This window comes from Macrobrachium rosenbergii, chromosome 27 (genome assembly GCF_040412425.1).
Source record: "Macrobrachium rosenbergii isolate ZJJX-2024 chromosome 27, ASM4041242v1, whole genome shotgun sequence".
Lineage (NCBI taxonomy): Eukaryota > Metazoa > Arthropoda > Malacostraca > Decapoda > Palaemonidae > Macrobrachium > Macrobrachium rosenbergii.
Genome location: NC_089767.1, coordinates 36,354,509 through 36,378,273, shown reverse-complemented (window position 1 = coordinate 36,378,273; position 23,765 = coordinate 36,354,509). Strand labels below are relative to the sequence as shown.

Genomic DNA, 23,765 nt, shown 5'->3' with positions numbered 1-23,765 from the left:
ACTCCTTACAATTAACTCATCTTGTGCATCATAAATCATTACATATGTTTCAGTCTTTTTCAGCATATGTGGGTGAATTCCCCAGTCTCAGGCAGCTATGAGAAATTATATCTAAATTATATCTAAATTATTTCATTTTTTCTTTGGAAGTCTTAATTTTATTTTACTATATAACTTAGAATTTCATTCATATGAAATACCGTGATCTGACTAATTTTCACAATGTAATAAAAGCTGAGGGCATTTTAACAATTGGAAGATTTTAAATCCTTATTGATGGTAATCTGCCAGGTTTGTACGCAAGTATGTCTTGCTTATCCATTCAAAGAGGAGAAAATTTAGTGCCTTTATGCTTCAAACAGCGTGATTAGTTTAAAGTTTCTGCATTCAACGAATATCCTGGTATTTTTGGACTGAGCAGCACTTCATATAAGTGTTGGCAAGAGCAGCCATTGCGCTTATCCTTTAAAATCAGTCCCAGGAGTTTTCAGGGAGATCCTACAGGTTTCAATCAGGTAACCTGAGGCCTTTAGAGGTGTGACCCCTCTTACCAACATGGTCATTCCGGCTAATTATAAGTAATGGGTTTGTTGTCAAACAAATAAACTTTTTCTAAAACAAAATAATTTTTTTGTACAATTTCCTACAGCTCTGTTGGTTCTCACAACTCATGGATCAGACAGCACAAATAATAATGACCCATAACCATCCAAGACCTGGGGATCTATTAATGTACATAATGGACTACCAATTAACTATCAATCTTCTTCTTTACTTTCTGAAGGGCTGAAGCACTGCAGGTAATTTTCTATGCACAGATGGCCTAACTATAAGTAGCTGCTTAGCATGAAAGATTAACATTGCTTTTAAATATTACATTTTGTGCTACACAATGCAAACAGAAGCTTGGTGTTTCACAATGCAAAATCCAAGCAATATGCCTTAAAATAAAATTGATCTCAACATTCTCAAATAAACAAAACTCAAACATTTATACAGCACTGTAATTTAAGTATCAGGCCTAAATAACTTTACTATGAGTTTACATATAGCATTGTAAATAAGAAATTTTAAATTAAAACAAGGTTGGTTAACCTTTTGCTAACAAATATTGCATGCACTCCAAAAAACTAAAAATGTCAAATAGAGCAAAATCCATACTTGTCACTAAAATGTCAAACAAAATTTCATAAATATATCCTTCTGGCTTTGAAATAAGCAGCGCTTTCATAAAACAAAATAGCACACAAAAGCCACAAAATGTAAAAATGTTTACTTCCTTACCCTTAAAAATCTGTAAGCCTGAAGAAAGGGAGGTGGGATAATTTTACCCAATATAAGACCTTATCTTTTAAAAGGCAGGTATCATCATTCTTAAAACAAAATCCTAAAGCATTTCTACTACTGATACAATGTGCAAGGTTTCATAAATGATGACAAATCAACAGACTATAATGTGCTCAAGAAAAATAAACATCTCATTAACTTCAAAAAATGACTGAACCTACGATCCTAAAACTAAAAGTAAGCAGATGCTTTGGGTTACAATACTAGGTTTCCAGCTTCATTATCACCATAAAAACTCAACACTCTCCATACCTCCAATCTACGAATGAGTACAGGCAACCAGAAACTCAAAGTAAAATAGTCATCAAACCAACACCTATCATACTATAGAACACCTTGCTAAAAAAAAAGAAATGGGTTATGAAATATACACTGAACTACAATTTTTGATACCAAAAATGCTTTACAAGATCAGATGGAGAAGAGAGGAGAGTTCAAAACCTTAGAGGAGGTATAGCATTTCTGTTAATTTGAAGACACACTGGACTGTACAGTAGGAATTAAGAGAACAGTGAAAAAGTAGATAAAGCATGGATGAATTGGGAAGAGATGGCTAGATTACTAGAAACTGCACAGATCCTATCAGCAGATGAGCAAAGACTTATACAAAAGATGACCACAGAAGGTACAAAAGATGACTGCAAACAGAATGGCTACTTTCATGAATACTTTTTTTTTACCTTAAACACTCCTAGCTAAGTGTCAGAAACATTGCTAAAGCTATATAACCTTTACACTCAGTCCCTGGAAAGTATCTAGAACTAAGTCCATGTCTAACAATTCTGGCTCTGCAGCATATATTCAGAAAACACCAAATCCTGTACACAGTATGATGAACAAATGGAATTACTGTTTGCAGTATGATGAGTATGTGGTGTGTCAGGCTTACTCTCACAATAATAACATCACAGACATACATTCATGCATAAATTTACCATTCTTTGAGAAAATCAAGACTGCTATGCAAATACATGATGCTTAGTCTGATCTGATAGAACGTCTCAATATTTCACTGAATAACTGTTAAATCAGAAATTTATTCTTTCAGCCTAATACAGTTTAATTATGGTTACAAATTAAATCCTATCATTTCATCAGACTGGTGCTTGTAATAATGGCATACTTGACTGTGTACATGACCATGTGGCAAGATTATGTTTTATAATGAAACAAGTAAAAAATATCAATTGGTTTCTGCTGCACAAAGAAATTCAGTGTGATAAAAGATTTTTCATGTACAAAACTGTAAACAGTGCAAGAGGACTGTTATGTGTGTTTTTACAAAACCGCTGTGAGTATGTGTGATGTGAGTTTCATAAGAATGAGTAACATACATGTAAAACTTTATATCAATCATAGTTTGAAATACTGTATCTGCTGGCCTGAAGAATGAATCTTTCAAGAAGATGCACTTGTATTTTATAAGGACCTTTTTTGAAAAAAATAATTTTAGCTCATTTCATCATAAATTTACTGAAAGTATATTTAAGAAATGTGAGTTTTCTTTAGCAAATAAGAAATGACGAAATCACATATAACTTAATATGACTGTAATTTATTTTCTATCTTTTTATTTCTTAATGTAAACTGCACTTTTTTTCTAAATACTTTCATACATTGCAATGTTTTTTGGGGGGAGGGCATTCATAAGCCAGCATATATAGTAATATGTCATACCCATTGGGTAAATGATGACCACAAAATGTGATGTGCCACATAAAGTTAGGAAATCAAAAAACCAAACAGAAGACCCTGACATGGTTAGTAGGGGAAGTCATATTTAAACATGCTAGATGATAGCATCTTTGTGGGAGGTAAGTTGCAAACAAAACAAGTATTACAGTTTACTATTTAGCAGGAAACATTTCACAGCTTTATATTAATTCTATATATAAATGGGTTCACCAAAGATCATAAAAGAATTCACACTTACAAACATTTTCTTTTCCAGTAACATCCCTCAGATCTGCCCAATTGCAAAGAAATAACTACACTAAAAATCTTTCATGAAAAAAGTAATGAAAGACAAGAATATTTTTTAAGCTTACAAGATATCTATCTAAAAACTATAAAACCTTTAAAATTAAAGTGCACTTCAGTATATATTTTGTTTGAAAACACTTGGTATTCGCCAATAAATGCTGAGAGACAACTTACCGTGAAATCTGACCTAGCAAGAGCCACAGGAGGAAATGGAAGCTGGGAAGCCCACTTTAGTTCTGTCTCTCGATACACAAGCAGAGTGCTTGTGTATGTCCCAACACATATATGAATAAAATTGTCTGTAAAAAAAAAAAAAGATACATTAAATTTCATATTTCAACAAAAACATTACTTTATGTTAGCCCTTCTGCAGGAGCAGTTGAATCTTACCCCCAGAAAAACTACAAACACAAACTGGTTACTCTCTGCATGCCTGTTGCTAAGTGAATATCTACAAGCTTGTTGCCTAGAATTCTCCACTTCACTATCATGCATCTACGATAACAGAAGTAATTATAAACCTTTCCATCTACCTGGTCATTATGAATCTGATTCAGCACCTCTTCAGTTCAAACAAAACTACAAACACAAACTACAGGAATTTTGTGCAATTTTTAAAGTAATTTTATTTCTCTCTGTACATAATAAAATTTGGCATGCCTGTTGCTAAGTGAATATAGGGAACGACCAGTTTTCACCAAAAGAGATGCTCTGGGCTTGTACTCAAACCTAGAATTCTCCACTTCACTATCGTGCATCTGTGAAGGGATAACAGAAATTAAAGTAAAAATTATATTATAAAATTAAATGTGGAGGAAAGCAATAAGTTAAAAAATTTAAGACTCAAACCAATGAGGTCCACAGTTAATTCTAGGTCCTACAAAAATAAAGTATTGTATTTCCACTTCATTTAATCCTGTGTTCATATTCAGTATAGTGTGTGTGAATTAGTTATATGTCATTTACACAACTATATTATTAAAACATAAAAAAAACTTTTCAGCCGTGGTAACTTCAAAGTTCAACACTAATGTTGGGGGAGGACAGATTTTTGCAGTTTTATAACAGCTCACCTATGGCATATTAGTTATATGTCATTTACACAAGTTATAAGGAGTTTGACACTAATGTTGGGGAGACAGATTTTGCAGTTTTATAACATGATATATTGAAGAATAAGATACAATAATAATAAACCCAATTTTTGGGGAGCAAGAAGGCAAGCTTTGTACAAGACACAAAGAAAGAATACTGGTCTATTGCCAGTGAGTTGTGGAACATGGTGCATACTCAGTCAAATGCAACTGGATGGATTATTCTTATTCTTCTGTTTAATGTCTACACAACTGAATGGATGTGCATCATACTGAAATACTTCTTAAAGAAAAAGTAAATTATGACAAAATGGGAAGGGCTTGTCATTACTAACACCCAAAGATCAACAAGTTAGTTAGATGAAGCAGCTAAGGCCAAAATGAGGATACCAGTAGAGAGCAACCTCTCAGCAAAGGTCACTGACCAAAGATGACTCAGGACTTAATAATTTAAATAGACTCAATTCCCTGCTACCATTCTTCTCTTTTGGGCAGTGCAGCATAGGTAAAATAGTGCATTATAGGGATACATAATATACCACCCATATAAGGTATATTATAGGGATACATAATATACCACCCATATAAGGTAATGTCAGGTTAATCTACTGCTTTTGATCAGTTTTTATCCAAATATTTTCAGGTTGCCAACTTCCATGTTTTTTATATGATTAAAAATAACACAAACAGGAATCTAAGGTAGACAAAAAGACTTACATTTGGCAGCATACACTGAAATGAATCCTTTTTCCACATCTTGGCAGAAAAATGTTTACAACCAAAACAAGATTAACAGCAAGTAAAAACAACTTTATATAGAAATAAACTTACCAACAGGAAATGCCATAAAACATGATGGGTTGAATTCCAGTTTTTTGACAAATCTCAGCACTCCTGTCTCCTTGTAACAATAGATAGCACGGAAAGTGAGGACTAAAATGTTTGTTGGTCCCTCCTGCGGACATAAAACTATGATATCCAGGGCCTCCCCATTCAACTGGCGAGACCACTCAGGAGCCAGTCGCTTTCCTTTGCTGTTATTATTGTTGTTATTGGTGTTTTCTTTATCCTTTTCAGTTGCAGATGCCAGAACTTGATACCTGCCAAAATTGGAAAACACATAAAGTTCTAAGTTTACCAAAGCAACAAAGGAAAATCTAGGTATTTAAGCACCTTTGGTAGCTTTTACTGCAAATGAAAAACAGAATAAATACTAAATGTTAAAACAGTGTCTGAGATGCTATACCTAAAAAATCATTTATGAATACTTCCCATACTCCAATACTACCCATGAAGTTAATCTTGCTCAATTCAAAATCAAAATAACTAAAATAAAAGTAAAAATACCCTTTTGCATTTTCCACTCACTTGAAACACTGAAGACACCAGTCGGATGCAACTGTTACAATGCTGTCTGATTTTGATACATAAGCGACTGGACCAGGTAACAAGAATCCTGGAAGGAAACTCTGAAAGGCATAGCTTTCTTGCTCATAGACAGTGAGGATGCCATCAAGTGACAGCACAGCAATGTAGTCCTTTCCTTTCACACCACCAAAAGAACCTGCAAATAAAATTGAATTACATACTGTCTGTGCTCACAATGAATAACATGCATCTGCAGCATCTCAGATATTATGTACAACACATTGAAAGTAACGAGTCTGCAAAAAACTTACTTTGTATTTAAAAATTACATTTTTCAATGACACAATACTATGTCCAAGAAATTATACAAAATCACATGCTACAAGATTTGACAGTCTTCATTACAGAATTCAAATAGGCATGAAAGAGAAAATAAACCTTATTTTAGAAGACAATAAATCCTACCTATTGTAAGTGAATGTGCCTGACGTTGAAATTTATGTTGATAAGCTACACTAAGCCGTGAATGGTGTCCATGACCAGTTTGACCAGTTGTGACACTCACTGTGTACACAGCCATACGATCAGGATGCAAAACACACAGATGAAGTAGATCATTACCTCTGTAAACAAAATGGTGTAACAACCAATTACAATCTACATAAAATTGCCCAAAATTTAATCAATTATATAAACTGGTATTTCAATGAAAAATAAAATCATGCACAAAATTCTTGAAATATGAGAATAAATATCCCATTTATTTTTACAAAAAAATGAAATGGCATTCATATTGTATAACTAATTACCCAGCAGTACAGACCTCAGTTTACAATAAAGCAGAGTACTGTATCTGTAAATATCTCATAGCATTACTTACGAAACAAATCTACCAGCAGCAAGACGTATTATAGGATAATTGAGAGTGGTCTCTAAGAGCACATGATCTGGACGGAAACCGTATGCCTCTTCACCTTCTTCATTTCTGTGAGACTATGGAAACAAGATAATTAAGCTTTACATCAATGGAAGGCCATTTTAAATTCAGAAGTAAGCAAAATCAATGTTCAAATGAACAAGTATTTCAATATAAGCTAAATTTCTACTAAACACATATTAGCTGCTTGCAAAGAGGAAAAAATATTTCAAGATTATCCCTTATAATCCCAGTAACTATGCAGCTATTGCAGCAGCATAACCAATCAAATCACTGATTTCTGAAAAAATAAGCAGCTAGTACAAACCCAAGGCATTTCATATATCACTCATCCCTAATATAAGGTATATTCATGCATCAGGGCATGGTTCTTAATTCAAATAAAGCAAAACTCCTACCTGTGGAAGGAAAACTCGTAAATGTCCAGAAAACCCTCCAACGATAACTTTGTCCGAACTCGGTGATGAATTGTCAATGTTGGCAATAACAAGACAACCCGTGTCACATTCCTCCTCATTACCTGCATCCCCCTCAACCACAGTAGACCAAAAATCTCTTGCTTTGAAAAGAGACATTGCTGAAATACAGAATAAAGAATTAACAAAAACAGGGATTATTATTACTGTATTATTTTTAACATTAGTCCTGTATGGTCATTCATTTTGCCTTCCTGTCTTTATGTCTCTGCCTGTCAGTATGTTACACTTATTCTGTCACAGCGTTACGGATACTGTGATCTGATGAAAGTGCTGGGGATGAAATGCCTGGCAAGGAATTCCAATTCCTCTACTGGAAATGTCCTATGCAGAGGTGACTGAGACCCTCCTCAAACCTCTGTATCTCACTTTAATGATTTAAGACACTGTAGGTCAGGTAAGAATAGAAGATCCTAGGGTTAGCTACAACCAAGTGCGTAGGTAAATTAGGTAAGGTAGGGTATGGTTACATTACAGCCCTGATATTTGCCTTATGAGCCCTGAGTCCTCGACAATTTTTTTTTTTATTTTTGTGAAATTGTGATTCAAGCTGATTAAGATACGATAGACATGAACTAGTCTAAGCACTTTTCTGACAGCTCACCTTGCATTAATGTATTTCAGACCATTTCTGTGGGTGTAATTGACTCACCTTTGGCCCTCTACCTAAAAACCCTGGTTTCCCACTGGGGTCCCACCATAACTATTATATATACCATAGGGGCCTGGCAAAACACAACCGCGTGGGGTCTACCAAATATACAGCATAAAACACGGGATAACCTATTGAGTCGTTAAAACATAAGTTCTGACTGATGTACTGGCGAGGAATTTAAGGATCAAATGTTATATTATTAGCCTATAATATGCTAACTACATCTACAGTAATATTAACATACAAATACTTTTGCTGTGATCTGGGTCTATAATAGATCTAGATCATAGTTTAAGTTAATGGACACAACCTACCTTAAACTAATTTAGGCTATGTTAATCCTTTCACAATTGTACAACACACTTTTCACCATTAAAATACAACCAAAACTGATCACTTATTACCTCTACGTTAAGTGGACGAGGGGTAAAAACACAAAAAGGTCGAAGAGGCCTTAGCCCTGGTCCCACTGTGACATCAGTGGTAAATAACCCGCTGCTAAGCAACTCAGCTGATTATTGTAAACAAATATTCATAGATATTAGATATATATAGAGCACGGGAATATAACCGGGTGATTCTCTCGCGGTGCCATACTCAAATTTTGAATAATAAAATGTGAACGACTGGGAATATTTGCAAAGAATAATAATTCATTGGGGAGGTTTTAAGATAATAATGCCTAAATTGGATATCTGGACTGTTATGGATGAGTTTCTAGCGCTCGATAACACCAGATGGAACGCTACAAGAAAACTCGCGATGTCACCTGATCAGATATTGCATAAACCGAATAACCTCTCCAGCATTGCATTCTCTCTCTCTCTCTCTCTCTCTCTCTCTCTCTCTCTCTCTCTCTCTCTCTCTCTCTCTCTCTTCAATATTTCTTACCTGATATAAACTCTTAAAACCCTCCGTGATTAGCATTTGGCTTCACCCAAAATATTGACTGAATGAATTTCTAGGTTTCCCTCTCTATGCCTATTCTTCACATAATTCTCTATTTATCATTCTCTTCCATATTCACGTTTCTGCTCTTCTTAGTCTCTCTTCATCAGCTTACTCATTGTTCACGTTCCCCGTCCACACAGCAAGACTAATCAAGCGTATGTTTTCTTCGTTCTTGTTGACATATTCCAACCTTTCAATTGACTTTTTATTTCTTCGTATATATATATATATATATATATATATATATATATATATATATATATATATATATATATATATATATATATATATATATATATATATATATATATATATATATATTGTGTGTGTGTGATTTATTGATTTCCTATTACAAGTCTTCTGTTGTTTTTATTTCACTTCCTTGTCCGTGGTCTTTGAATTCATTACCAATTATCTCTCGTTCAATCATTAAATATTGTCAGCGCCATTGGTGAACATAATGTACCCATTTATTTTTATGTCGTATTCTTTCATATGTGTTCCCTCTCTTCCTTCTTCAAATGACTCGTCTCTTGATATAACCTCCTTTCATCAAACGCACATCAAGCATCACAATTTAACTTTGTATGGTCTCCCCTGAGCGCGTTCTGGTACTTTGGTCTAGTTAGAGGGAGCGTAAGTAGCACTACCCTATAAGATGGACTGTGATCTTTCACCACATCCGCCCATGTCTGGCCGTTCGCTTTACATGCTTGCTGGTGTTTTTTGCATCATTCTTGCTCAGTTGGTTGACCGCTTCCTCCGTCCCCTCTTCAAGATTTTACCGTGTATCTTCACACCTTTTGTTTCAAGGTCCTTTGACCATTGTTCATATTACTTCCTACTTCCTTTCCACCATAGCACGATTAAGTTTGATGCTTTACTTTCAAACGAGTCACGTCAATTAGGCCTACTTGTGTCTTCATCTTGCAGGCATTTCCTTTTCGTTATGTCTTGGTTGGACAGTATCTTCATCTTGATTCTCTGTTGCATATTTCTCATTCAGAATCTTTGCACCATTTTAGTTTAGTCCATTGTACGTTCGTTCTCCGATAAGTTTGAGCAGTTTATATTTGTCATTCTCAAAACTGGCACCTTCTTTCTGTGTACTAAATTTGATGTCTCCTTATCCTTCGAATCTTGGCCCCTTTGTCCTGTTGGCTGTTTACGTTTGCTCTAACTCGCACTACCTCCCCTCTTGTACAAGGTAGGTCTATGGATTCCTACAAGGTTAGAGCTCCATGCTCTTACTGTTTTTTTTTTTTTTTCACGCCTGAGCTGGGAAGAAAGATGTACATGAGTGTAGAATTTTCAAACAACACACACACACACACACACACACACATATATATATATATATATATATATATATATATATATATATATAGAGAGAGAGAGAGAGAGAGAGAGAGAGAGAGAGAGAGAGAGAGAGAGAGAGAGAGAGATAAATAAAAAAAACACTTCAGTTAATAAGAAGAAAGGGAACTCCATCAGAATCACGAATGCTTTCAATGATTTATGATCTGAAATCTTTTAAAACCTTCCTTTTAAAGCTATATCGTATCTTCATCAATAAACTTCTAATTCTTAGATTTCTGTGGCTGATAGAATGCGATTGTGTGTTGGAACTTCGTAATTAGGCAATATCACCGTTAGCTTTTTTTTTTTATTCGTTTTGGCTGTGAAATTTCTTCAAATATTACGAGTGAATGCCGTAGGGCTTGTGAGACCTGCAATTCTTAACAGTATCATGCTAATCATTTCTCGCGTTTCGTGTCATTCTTCTTCTTCTTGTTTCGTTTTCGTGTTTTCAAATATGCATTTCACCTTTCTTTTGCTTCCGGGTACAGAAACTCAATTGACCTTCATCTTAAATCATAGACATGACGATTACACTTCAGAAAAGAGGTCGCGCTCTAGATTGAGACTGACTCTCTCTCTCTCTCTCTCTCTCTCTCTCTCTCTCTCTCTCTCTCTGTGTCTGTGTGTGTGTGTGTGTGTGTGTGTGGGGAATTATCCTGCAACGGCTTCCCCTACGTATGGTGAAACTCGTTCTCCTGTTATATCCCAATGCAGGGGTATCCGCTCATTGTGGTCCAGCCGAAAATGTCATTTTTTTCTCTCTTTTTTTTTTTACTGTGGCTACAACACGAGTCTCTATGTGTACATACAGACATGCTCATATCATGCATAAATGATATTCATGCCTATTCATTACAAAATATACGCCAGTGCAAGTATAATACTTTAGTCTGGGGGAATGTTTGAAAACGCAGGAACCTGATCATTCCTATGATTATGTTCAGCGCGGGTTAATGTACCCCTCTGAAGATGTATGGTTCTCAGAATGCTGCGTCATTGAAAATTCGCTCAAGTCCCACAGGCTACGAAGCACTGTAGGGTTACGGGATGGTTTAAAGAGTGCACCAAGATGTTAGCAACATTTTAATTTAAAGAGCACATGGACAGTGATACAAGCTAGAAATAGCTTTGGTCTATAAATATGAAAAGAATGTTGAGTCTAAGAGGGCTCTTCTCACAAAAAAAATTATGAATCTTCATGGGAAAAAAAAGCACGTTAAAACGAAGAAAAAAAAATCTGAGTTAGTAAGTCTTGCAGTAACTCTCACTGGGGTAGGCCTAGAGAATTCTTAAAGCAAATATCATAAATGAAGTAGTATAAAGTGAAGAAAGTGAGTACAAACCACAGACGCATCTTCTTCCACTAAACGCCACCAAGAGATGTGATCCTGCTTAGAAGCATAAAAGTGTGAAGAAAATAACTATGAAAGCTAGACGCATCTTCTTCACCCAAACGTCACCAGGAGATGCGATCCCTCCTTAACCTCGAGTTGTTGTGCAACAACACGCGTGGTATGTTTACAAAGACCAAGAAACATGTGAGGAGTATAGTAATAAGGGGAGGGTGCCTGGGTGAAGAAGAACCTGACATGTGTGCCTTTTCCCCTAATAATAATTATGGACCGGCTTGCCCACCGCTCTGGTTATCTATTGCATCTTTCTTTCGGTCTAGCTGACTCCGCGTATCTTTTCCTCTTCATCCGTTCGTCTGACCCACTGTTTCCCGCGGAGGATACAGTTAGATACAGCACGCTTATCGTGTAACAGAGAGTTGAGAGACTTGCCAACTGTAATCAAAGTGAAAATTCAAGGAGACTAGTCCGTTAGACACAGTCCCTGTAACATGTTGCAAAGTCAGTGGTATTCTGGGTCTTTCACTGGGTAAAATATTTGCGCTATATGTTAGGGTATTAATGGTGACCAAGAGCATTCATGCCGTACGCAGACTTATTTACGTAATGGCCAGAGAATGTTTGAGCAATACATGTATGTCTGTAAGTATGTATGTATGTATGAGTGTGTCTTTGGACGTATGTATGTATACATAACTAAATACGTGTAGCCTCCATTTCTCAACCTGTAACCAAAATAATTTTGAAGCTCCAAAAATTCCCATGATTAAAAAAAAAAAACGCGCACAAAGGAAAGTTTTTTATTTGTAAATAAAATTCCGATAATTTCACTGCATTCGCTGTCCCTGTTTCATTAGAATCCCATGAAAAACTAACATTACAGTAATAGTTCTAAAGATATTCTCTCCAAAAACAGGAACAAATTGTTTGACATTAAAGGGAATGAGAGGTTCATCTTATTTATTTGCGTCTGAGAAGGCAACTTCAGTGATGTATTTGGGAGTTTTTTTTTTTGTTAGAGAGAAAAATAAAGAAAAACTTCATTAACCGTGCAAATATGTAATAAGAATATGTTGTCCATACAGAATAGGCCTACTAGGCCTATTCAAAGGCCATTTCTCGATTTCACCTCTTGACTTCATCTATAAACATGACACATGCTTTTCTGAAAGAAAATTATAATAAAGAAATTATTTTATTTTACAAACATATATGTTGTGTTATTCTTTTGAAAGCCAGCAAGGGAAGGTAACATCCACGTAGGCACAGAACAATGGCATTATTCAAAAAATGAACAAGGGAAACAGTTACACACACAAAAAAAAGCTAGGCTACAGGCGAAAATAGAGCACATGACAATTGGCAGAGGTTCGTTGACCGTGTCTGGCATGATATTTTTGACATGGCAAGTTTTTGTCTCTGTTAATGCATGAGATTACTTCATCTCCGTTTTCGGAAAAGATTCCAGATACTTCATCAATAATAACTTGAGGTCACTGGCAGAAAAAATGTGCTCGTCTGATCCGTCTAAGTAGGAAAGAAAGAACACTGACGATTTTATATTCCCATGTGGAAAATGCTGCTGAATCATTAGATGAAGGTTATTGCTCTATCCAACTCGTTTCAGCCGGGTCACCGAGGAAAATGTGAGGAAGCCATCTCACGCCCAGCGCATATTCTCGTGTCTGCAGGCATATAATTTTACTTAAAAGAAAAAAAGTCAGTCGAAAGCAACATGCATAAAGCGCTTGATTAATAAAAAACAAAAAAGTTATGTAATGATTACCTAACGTGCATGACTTCTGCCGACTACAGTTGGCTCTTCTTCCCAATCCCAAGGTGTACCGTGTAACTGACTTTTCAGTTTACCTTTGGCCGTCGCGGAGAGTGGAGGCTGCCTTTCCGCGGGCGCAGTTTTCGTGTGTTGCTCTCCTGTTCATCACTGCAGACTGGACATCGTATTATCTCTGCGATTTCTGCTATACTTTATATAATCAAGAGGTGATTTCATTTGGTATTTATTTTGAATATCAAAATTTGTTGTAAATCTATAAGTAGATACCATAGATATGAAAATATTTACATCTAAATGAAAAATAATTTCCTGGGATTTTAATATAACTTCATTCAGCCGAATGTAGAATATCATCAATGAGCTGAGTGATTAGAAGATGAATATTCAAACTAGACATTTTTTATTCTGCCTCTCAAGAGATATATTTCGCCAAAACGAAAATTCCGGAAGCCAGTTTTACAGAGCTTGTATTTTCAAAAAGGCCATAGGACTATTTCAGTATCAAGATTTGTCTACAACTAGAGCGATTATCACAATATAGGGAACTTACAATGTCCGTAAGTGATATTTGCAAGTTAATAAAAAGTGTACACGTTTGAATTCAACGGAAACTTATGTAACTGAAACAAAAGAATTCACTCTAGCCCATGGCCTAACGACACATAATTTAGAAAAATAACGAGATGACTAAGGAACCCCGCTGATATAATTGCTGACTTATTAACCATTGACTTTGGCTGCTACATGCATATATCAAAACCCGTTAAGAAGTAGATGTTTATGAGAATCAAGCTAGTGTTTATTTTGTAAGTTTGTTGGCTGGAACTGATTCTTGTAAGGCCAATACTTTTCTTACTACGGAAACAGTTTTTTTTACGAGGCTTTTCCTAAAGTTTATATATATATACATTATATATATATATATATATATATATATATATATATATATATATATATATATATATATATATATACATTATATATACATACATACATACATATATATATATATATATATATATATATATATATATATATATATATATATAAATATATATATATACTGGAACATGTACCTGTATGAGGCGAAGTCTATCTTATCATCTTTAAAAAATGTGAAGTATGAAGTTAAGCTTTAATGGAAAATACCAAAGCTCAAAAAAATTGATTCTCGAGTTCATAATTCACAAAATATTTGCAGGGGAATTACATGCATTGGTCTCCACAATGACTACCTTAGTAGTTTTTAACAGCAATACCCCAACAAGTTGGCCATCTGGAAGAGAAGACAAACAAAAGAAGAGATTCAAGCGAAGTAAAACGAGTCTTATAACAGTGAAACGCTGACTTCAACTTCGTTGAAGAGATGATTAATAGGAGATAAAACTACAAGCTGGAGTAGACTAGTCCCACCTATAAACGAATCTGTGATGAAATCAGGCCATTTTCCTCGGCGATGACAGCCGTTTGGTTCAAGGGAGACTCATTTGCATATTTGCGGACGCCATTTCTTAGCAACTAGCGCTCGCCATTTTATGCGAGAAGTATTTTTTGTTGAGCTATGTTTTTTGAACGAATTATTTTAGAAAATTGTTACAAATTAGACGTGATTTTTTTTTAGTATGGTACAATTGCTTACCCCTCTTAAGATAAATTACGTTTAATCATGTTGCAATAAACTGAATGGGCTACGAAAGATGCAACTTTTTGCTGCAAATGGAACGAAGGCAATAGCTGATTGTAGTAGCATCTCTCTCTCTCTCTCTCTCTCTCTCTCTCTCTCTCTGTGTGTGTGTGTGTGTGTGTGTGATTGTGTATGCGAGGGTTGGTTCTAATTTTCTTTTTCTTTTTTGCACTGCATTACATCTAACACACCTCCTAAAATAAGCATACTCTGCAAAGTCGCAAAGGATACTCCAAAGTTATTACTTCCAAAAAAAAGGGGTGGGGAGTGACTGCAAAAATGATGTTTCCCTAAGGGGGATAATTGTTCTGAATGCAGATAATCCAGTGTACAGTAAGTGAAGAGTAAGGCAATATTGCAAGTTGCTGTTAAGTACACTGGGAATACACTTGCCTCTTATTATTCTAGAAGGCACGACGATAAGCGGTTGTTGTGATTCTCTGTTGAAATATATAGGTCTTCTGGATGACGGCGACTGAGGATTGGAATATTGCCAAAAAAGATCTCTCAGAGATCCTAGCCTAGAGGGTGTTCATATCCAGATACAAGGGTATTCTAACAATGGCGGAACAAAATTGAATGTAGCCGCATTAGACATCAGTATCATTATCTACCGAAGCATTTTACCAAGTGCGCCTAAGTGCTACAGAAAAATAAATGGCTTAAGCAGAAAGTGAAACTAAGTATTGTCAAATATTCTTAGTCATTAAGCACAGGGTAACCTACACACAAGCCATGGAGCGGCAAAATGATTTCGGTTCTTTCATCAATAGTCTTAGTTCCACTGGAGTTCTGTTTCATACTCTAATGACCGGGCTACACCATGCACTGACTGATCTGTTCTAGTTATCTGTATTTCGCGTTTTGTAACTAAATAACGGTAACAAGAGTCGCGTCATCTGCAGACGACGGAGGTTATGAGTATAAATGGAAATGAGGAGGATGAAGCTATTTATGTAATATGGATGGCTGAAGAACGGAAACAGCTGACTCGTGTTAATATTAAGGGTTAAATTAGACAGATGGTAGAAAACTGAGAACAGGGCATATGTAACTCACTTGGAAGCCAAAACTGGAATGAATAAAGGGAATGTTGAGTCGATTCTCCTTTATGGGAATGAAGTGTGGATGTTGGATATGCATAAAAGATAAAAGTTTGTTGATGTTCAGATAGATTTTTTTTTTTGCGTAGTAAACATGGAAGGGCGGGAAATGTGGAGATAAAAGTTAGTGGTAAAAATGTTAATGTAGGTAATAAGGTTAAAGGTTATTAAAATGGTTTGGCCAAGAGGAGAGAATGGAGGATGATACGCTGATGCATGTGTCTATACGTAAACACAATCTAATCAAGATTTTGTTTTATTTTGCAGATTTACGGTGCACCGATGAAAACGATATTAAATTCGTGATTGAGAGAAAAAAAAATGCTTCGATCAAAGGTGACGTACCTACGTAAAATTAGAAACTAAAATAGAAAAATATGGAACGGACATAACAAAACATATACCGTACCTAAAGACGCTGATAAGACTGTCAGGATTCTTGACATTCTTTCTCAAATATGACAATCAGTACAACAAACAACAACTGGAGAGGCCTTGTACGAAAGCACCTTCCCAGGAAAACGGTCTGTGTTGTCATCAGCCTAGGTCTAATTTTTTTCGGTTACGCAAGCGTTGTTTCAAGGACGGAATTCGTCACGTACGATGTCCGCCTTCAGGAGAGGATTAATGGCACATACGATGTCCCGTTGAAGGAGGAGCTTATGGGGCAGAGAGCTGTCCTTTTCAACGAGGTCCACCTCGAAATAGGAAACAGTACTCCTCCAAGTCTCCTGCCTATTAGGGCTAATAACCGCAGTCCCTACTACAGAGATGTGGTTGTTAATCTCAGCAGTAACTGGGTAAGTTGTTTCACTTTGTTTTATTTTCTTCTTTGTCTGTGCGACGGGTGGATGCAACGTTGCGTTTCCTAGAAAATGACAGGTTAAGCTTTATATATACTTTTTCACCAAAGGCAGTTTTAGCAAAGATGGAGATGGGGATTGTATAAAGATTCGGAATTCTTATGTTATATATTTCTGTAGGATGCTTGCAGGCCCATTTGTCTAAAATTCTAATTTGTAATAAATATTATCAACTTAAAAACAGACATCTCATATATCCTTTATTTCACCCAATTTTTTCCTTTCAAGTTATTTATGAAAATAATCTCGAATCACTGCCAGCACATGAGAATCATATAAAAATGCTTATGGAAATTACAATTCAAATGAATATTATAAGAATTAGTTATAACCTTCCCTGTTTCAAGAAGCGGGTCTATAGTTCCCTCAGGTGTTAGGCTTCATTTTTCTCCCCCTTCCCACTTGTTTCACTTTGTCTTATGCATGTATGTGTGTATTTTGCATCCCTACTTGACAGAAACTGAAATTTAGCTCAGCCCTTGAAATAAGAGAAGATGGAAGAGGAAAGATAATATTTGGCTTAATTATTCACTAACATCACCAAGCTAATAATCACTGTCGGTTGTAGTAATGGTCAAGTCTGTGAGAGAGAGAGAGAGAGAGAGAGAGAAATAACAAGTCGATACCCGCTACCTGGCCGGTCACTTATCTTCTGCTGTCAGCTATAGGAATCAGTTCCATCGTCATGACACTTCAAGCGTTTTAGGGCCCCATAGTCTTTTCAGTTTTATGGTTTTAACGTCTTCCAATTGCAAAAGTCAATTGCAAGGACCCGTTTTCAATTGACGCCTGTTCCTCGAAACGCTTCGTCACGACGGAAAACTGATTTTGAAGCGAACGTTCCAATAATGTTCTCCTACTCAATCCCGGCTCCTTATATAGACGCCCATAGGGCAGCCATTATAATCTTGTCAGCAGGTCGGAACCAGTAGTAAATGACTTAGGGAAATTATGTGACGGCGCGGGTGGCTTCGGTATCTGGCCCTTTCAAGTATTCCGACGGGCGGGTTCCTGCGGTTGGGCTGGTGGCTTAGTATTCCTGTGAATTCCGTCTTTCGAGGTTATTTGGTAAGCGAATTATACCGTGTCGTAGAGTCATTATGTAGCTTAGCGAGTTGAAAGTGGGATATATTTCGCTGAGTTTTTATTTACAATCTTCTTTCTCTGCATCTTGTCCCACTTCTATGTGGGGAGTTTTTATTTACAATATTTGTCATTTATTAACTAAAGGTAGGGTTAGATATTGAAGGATATTTATTGAACTTATAAAAAACAATAAGTATAACTTATAAGAGAACCTTGCCGAATTTTTATTCACACTTTATTATTTATCAAAAGGAGATAGGATTAGATATTGAAGGATATTTATTTTAAACATAAAAAAGCGATAGAGAGAATATATTAATCTTTAAGAACGACACAAAACCGAGACTATGAAGCAACTAATTAAGGTATAGGAAACATCACAGCTTTTTCTGGTGACAAAAAAATAAATAAATTCGTCAATAAATGTGGTACTATAAGTATTTTGTTCATCTGTTCTATTACGAAATAGCGAAGGGGGTGTTGGGGGGGAGGGAGGTGTCCAAGCTACTTCCGGTTCCTTAATTTTGTGTTTAGGTGCTGGGAATGGAAAAGGAATGGAAAATTTAGAGGCCAAAGGCCAAGCGCTACAACCAATGAGGTCATTCAGCGCTGAAGGGGAAACAGAGTAAAATGGTTTGAAAGGTGTAACAAGAGGAAAACCTCGCAATTGCTCCATGAAACAATTATTAGGAGAGGATGGAAAGCAAGATGGAAGAAAGAGAATATGAAAGGAGGTACAGTCAAAGGAATGAAAGGGCTGGCAGCTAGGGGCCGAAGGGACCCTGCAAAGAACCTTACGTAATGCCTACAGTGCACCGCATGAGGTGTGTCTCGGTGTCTTCTGCACTAATTCACGAGAAGTGGTTCCTATATTTTAACAAGAGAAAATATTCTAGGCCTTTACCTAAGAGAAAGTAGCTCATCCTCTTAGTTTTTATAGTTGGTAGCAGTCAGGCTAGTCTGAAAAAAAAAAAATTAATTTGCTGTGCAAGCAACCAAGAAGGGAAGATTATACGACCTCATCAAGTATTAGACAAGTGTAAGGACCGAAACTGGATCAGAATTTAGGTACGGAATGAGAGAGAGAGAGAGAGAGAGAGAGAATGGTACCTCCTCTATATTTTATATATGCAATTGTAAGACAAGTACAAGAACCGAAAATAGATCAGAACTTAGGTTATGGAATGTGTGTGTGTGAGAGAGAGAGAGAGAGAGAGAGAGAGAGAGAGAGAGAGAGAGAATTATGAGACAAATACAAGAACCGAAAATAAATCAGAACTTAGGTTATGGAATGTGTGCGTGTGTGTGTGTGTGTGTGAGAGAGAGAGAGAGAGAGAGAGAGAGAGAGAGAGAATAATACCTTCTCAATCTCTTAGATATAACTAGGCAATCCTACCCTCAAGCCAAACCCAAGCATAAGATAAAAAAGGACTAACCTCTTCTTCACAGCTTTCTCCCATCGAAGAATAAAATACATGTCCCCGTAGGGGAGTAGGGCCGTCAGCGCACCTCAGCGGTGCATTGTAGGCATTACGTAAGGTTCTTTGCAGCATGCCTTCGGCCCGTAGCTGCAACCCCTTTCGTTCCTTTTACTGTACCTCCTTTCATATTCTCTTTCTTCCATCTTACTTTTCACCCTCTCCTAACAACTGATTCATAGTGCAACTGCGAGGTTTTCCTCCTGTTACGCCTTTCAAACCTTTTACGGTCAATTTCCGTTTCAGCGCTGAATGACCTCATAGGTCTCAGTGCTTGGCCTTTGGCCTAAATTCTATATTCAATTCAATTCGATAAAATACACGCAACTAAAGATCAGTCGCAAGGAACTAATTTGTGCAGAGAAAATTCTTCAGTCTTTACTGCTAAACTGTAGGTCACTTTTGTTTATTCGGATAATTAGGCCATAAAATTTGTACCCACACAAGAGAATCAAGTTTCTTACGAAAACTCGTTCAAGCACAGACGCTTGCGCGGACTCGCGTTTTTGCTAGAATTCCTCGCAAAACCGTAAGTTTTTCACGGCTCTCTCTCTCTTACAAAAGCAATTCTAACGCACTGTTATACAACACACTCGCTTTCCCCTAATAAAGGAACAATACATTCTCTCTCTCTCTCTCTCTCTCTCTCTCTCTCTCTCTCTCTCTCTCTCTCTCTCTCTCTCTCTCTCTCTCACACACACACAAGCAATTCTAAACACTATTATACAACACACTCGCTTTCCCCTAATGAAGACACATTACATTCTCTCTCTCTCTCTCTCTCTCTCTCTCTCTCCAATTTAGAGGGAGGTTCACGTGACAAAAGCATGGTCAAATAATTACGAATATTTACGTAAAAATATGGAACTAATTATTGATAGGATTTTTTTTTATCTATTTAATTTTGCACTTTAAAAAGAATTTTAGATTCTGTTTGGTTCACTCCCCATAATTTCCGTAGGTCGATTCTTTCCCTCTATGGCTAGGCTTTGGTACTCTCTTCCTAGCCATGTTTTCCTTGGCCATCATAACCCGCATCCTTCCTACAGGAAGGTTAATCGCTTCCTTCGGGAGTGAGGTATTCCTCTGTACTCCCATTTTTTTTTGTGCTGGCTTTAGGTCTGGTCTAGTTAAAGACAATTGGCTGCTCATTCCATTGGCCTCTGCATCTAAAAAGTTAGGGAATATGCATACATACATATATACATACGTACTGTGCACACACACATATATATTTATGTATATATACAACACCCATACATGCGCGCACACACACATATATATACCTATATATATATGTGTGTGTGTGTACCTATTCAAGAGCCAACATCTGTGGAAACAAATTTAGAACATAATTTCAATGCACTTTACTAAGAACAAACGAAATTAGACATAATCATAATATGCCTATTCATGTTGAAAATATTAAATGGACCAGATGCAGCCGAAACTAAAAAGAAAAAAAAATTAAACAAAGTACTAATGTTCATTTGTATGCTCAACGCTCACTAGTCGCTCAAAAGGGACTTTCTGTAAGACGAATTCAAAGGCAAATTATACTGTCTCCAGAACCGTAAAATCCTTCCAAAGGTCGTAAAAGAGGTTGTAAACGGGTTTTATTCTACTTTTGAAAAGTAATTTGGAGTGATGTTTCTCATTTCTTGTATTTTTTTTTTACACATGCGAGGGCGCGCGTGGATAAGTTTGATGTCACCTAAGATCTATTTGATTCTATGGAGCGTTAATTAATATTTTTGTTAATATTATATGACTATTATTTTATTATTTTTCATGAATGTCATTTATATATATTTTTATGAATACTTTATATTACTATTATTATCAATATTTTTATTGATATTTTATGAATATTTCCTATTAATATTTGTAGGATTTTTTTTATTAATATTCCTATTAATATTGATATGGTTTAGAGACTGAAACTGGAAAGACTGCCTATATAAAGTTCGATAGCATAAAAAAGTGTAGATATTAATCAATTTTTCTATAATGTTTCTATAAAGATGATACGTTAAATTATCCTGGGAAAACACAGGTGAATGTAGAGTTCCGAATCTTAAGAGCACGTGTTCGGTTTTGGAAACTAGAAGGCTAGGTTCTCAAATGGTAATGTGTACCCAAAGGAAACCCGTAGTGAAAGCATATCATTTTATACTGTGATTTCCAGCTCTTGACTCCATAAGCATTCCTCTTACATAAAACACATTAGGTACATTATATTTATATTATATATATATATATATATATATATATATATATATATATATATATATATATATATATATATATATACACATACACATCTTTGGTTGGTCTGAGTAAAATTAACTTTCATGCTAAGATATAAATTCAGGAGCTATTTCAAATCAAAATAGTTGCAATTTATGTCAGTGGTCAGAGTAACAAAGCAAGGAATATAACACGACAGAAACACTGCTTGATGCTAGGCGAAACAAAGCATTTCTACGATATGCTGAAACACGCATTCTCTTAAGTATAAAGTAAGAGACGTATAAATTATTCCACACCATGCAAAACTACGATAAACTTCATTACCAGCGATGCGAAGTTTATTCCTAAATATTTCGAACCATAGCTCAGTAGAGCATATTACCGTCGTTTTTTACTTAAAATGGGGAAAACTAATTTATACAGAGACATAACTGTCAGCAGATGAGTGGATTCATCTGCGACTCTCACGAAAAACCAATCTGAGCGTTGAAATAGTTCTCTCGCTCTTAAAACGGCCGGTTACATAACCATAGAGAAGGATATGGGAGGGACCTTTGATCCTTTGTGGTAGTGAGTCCTTAAGCAGACTTCCTTTCTTTGCCTTACAACACCTAGGCAACTCTTATATCACGTTCGTTGAGATTGAAGTTCCTTGCAAACTGAAAGACACTTTACCTTACCTATTTTCTTTTATTTTTCCATTTTGTTTAGTCGATATACTTTGCTGGATCACCCAGACTCTATAAAGAACCTATCTGTCGAACTTCTCAGTTCCAGAGGTCATATATTCCTCACACCCTTGGACTGTGGAACAGTCTCCCTGAAGATATCGTGCAATTGGAACTTCAAAAGTTCAAGCGAAGATGCAATGCGTTACTGCCCTGAAATAATTCACCTGGTATTTTCATCATTTATTTATATTTCTATCTGTTTGCCTTTTAATTTATTAATTTATTTGATTTTTTGTTTTGTAACAACTGATCTCTTCTTTCTGTATTTCCAATTATCTTCTGTTGCTTCTTTCAAGTGAACACCAACATATTCTTCGGAAGCTTGAATTTCAAGTCAATGGCCCCTTGTGGGGGCTTGTCCCATATGAATAGGGGTTTATCTTCTGAACAACAACAACAACAACAACAATAATAATAATAATAATAATAACAATAATAATAATAATAATAATAATAATAATAATAATAATAATAATAATAATAATAATAATAGCTGCTTCTATGGCATTCAGTTTGTACAGAGTCTTCTTTATTCGTCTTGCCACCTTTTCATCAGCGTGCAGCTGAAAAGAAGATTGCAAGACGTATAGAGAAGATTAAACAAAACTGAATATATAGTAGAACCAGCCATTATTTTAAAAGCTACCGCCCTCAGAGAAGGTCTCCTCCCTAATAATGATAATAATAATAATATGTCAGTCCTTAGTTCTGTTCTTCAATTTAAGAACTGCAGAGTCACTATAGAGATTTTTCCTCACTACCTACCTACCTGCATCCTAATTCACTTACCTCGCCTTCATCCCATACACCTTGGAGAATCTGAGGCGTGCGCCCAACATTAGTCCTCACTCACCCCTCCATATCCCCTACGTCTGTGTTTTCCCCAAGGGTTTTACCCAACCCACCCCATCATAGCCATTCCTTTACGAGCTAGCAACATACCTGGGCTGGAAGTAATGCTTCGTAATTCATCATCAAAGACACGCCCCCTTTTGAAGGGATTTTTCTTTTATTTTTCGTTTTTTTTATGTATCTTTCAGATCTCCCCTCTGAACGATATTTCTGTCTGGAATCTCCTCGAAAGTTCGAGAGGAGATGCGATGCATTACTGCCGTAAAGCAATTCTCCTTGTATGCTAATGATTTACTTACGCTTTTGTCTGTTAATTTATGAATTTGTCAATTGTTTTTTTCTAATATCTGATCTCTTCTTTCTGTATTTCGTATTACCTTCTGTTACTTCTTTTC

The 23,765-nt window shown here is 36.0% G+C and overlaps 2 protein-coding genes across 8 annotated transcripts in view; one reads left to right on the top strand and one right to left on the bottom strand.

Annotated features, from left to right (window-relative positions):
• Positions 1–23,765, bottom strand: part of BBS9 (Bardet-Biedl syndrome 9) — a 52,512-nt gene that overhangs the window by 15,611 nt on the left and 13,136 nt on the right. The window contains exons 1-8 of one of the 7 annotated variants that reach the window (XM_067129452.1): positions 8,752–8,912; positions 7,128–7,306; positions 6,673–6,785; positions 6,258–6,415; positions 5,793–5,988; positions 5,256–5,524; positions 3,505–3,629; positions 1,285–1,302 (exon numbers count right to left, since the gene is read on the bottom strand). In XM_067129452.1, coding sequence (XP_066985553.1) covers positions 1,285–1,302; positions 3,505–3,629; positions 5,256–5,524; positions 5,793–5,988; positions 6,258–6,415; positions 6,673–6,785; positions 7,128–7,304 — 1,056 coding nt within the window. In that variant the 5' untranslated portion in view covers positions 7,305–7,306; positions 8,752–8,912. Of the gene's footprint in view, positions 1–1,284; positions 1,303–3,504; positions 3,630–5,255; positions 5,525–5,792; positions 5,989–6,257; positions 6,416–6,672; positions 6,786–7,127; positions 7,307–8,174; positions 8,388–8,751; positions 8,958–23,765 lie in introns of those variants that run through there. The other 6 variants (XM_067129450.1, XM_067129451.1, XM_067129457.1 and 3 more) reach the window with 6 other exon arrangements.
• The window catches only part of LOC136853636 (carbohydrate sulfotransferase 10-like), a 27,733-nt gene continuing 17,265 nt past the window's right edge, over positions 13,298–23,765 (top strand). The window contains exons 1-2 of the mRNA XM_067129458.1: positions 13,298–13,526; positions 16,375–16,907. Coding sequence (XP_066985559.1) covers positions 16,566–16,907 — 342 coding nt within the window. The 5' untranslated portion in view covers positions 13,298–13,526; positions 16,375–16,565. The remainder of the gene's footprint in view (positions 13,527–16,374; positions 16,908–23,765) is intronic.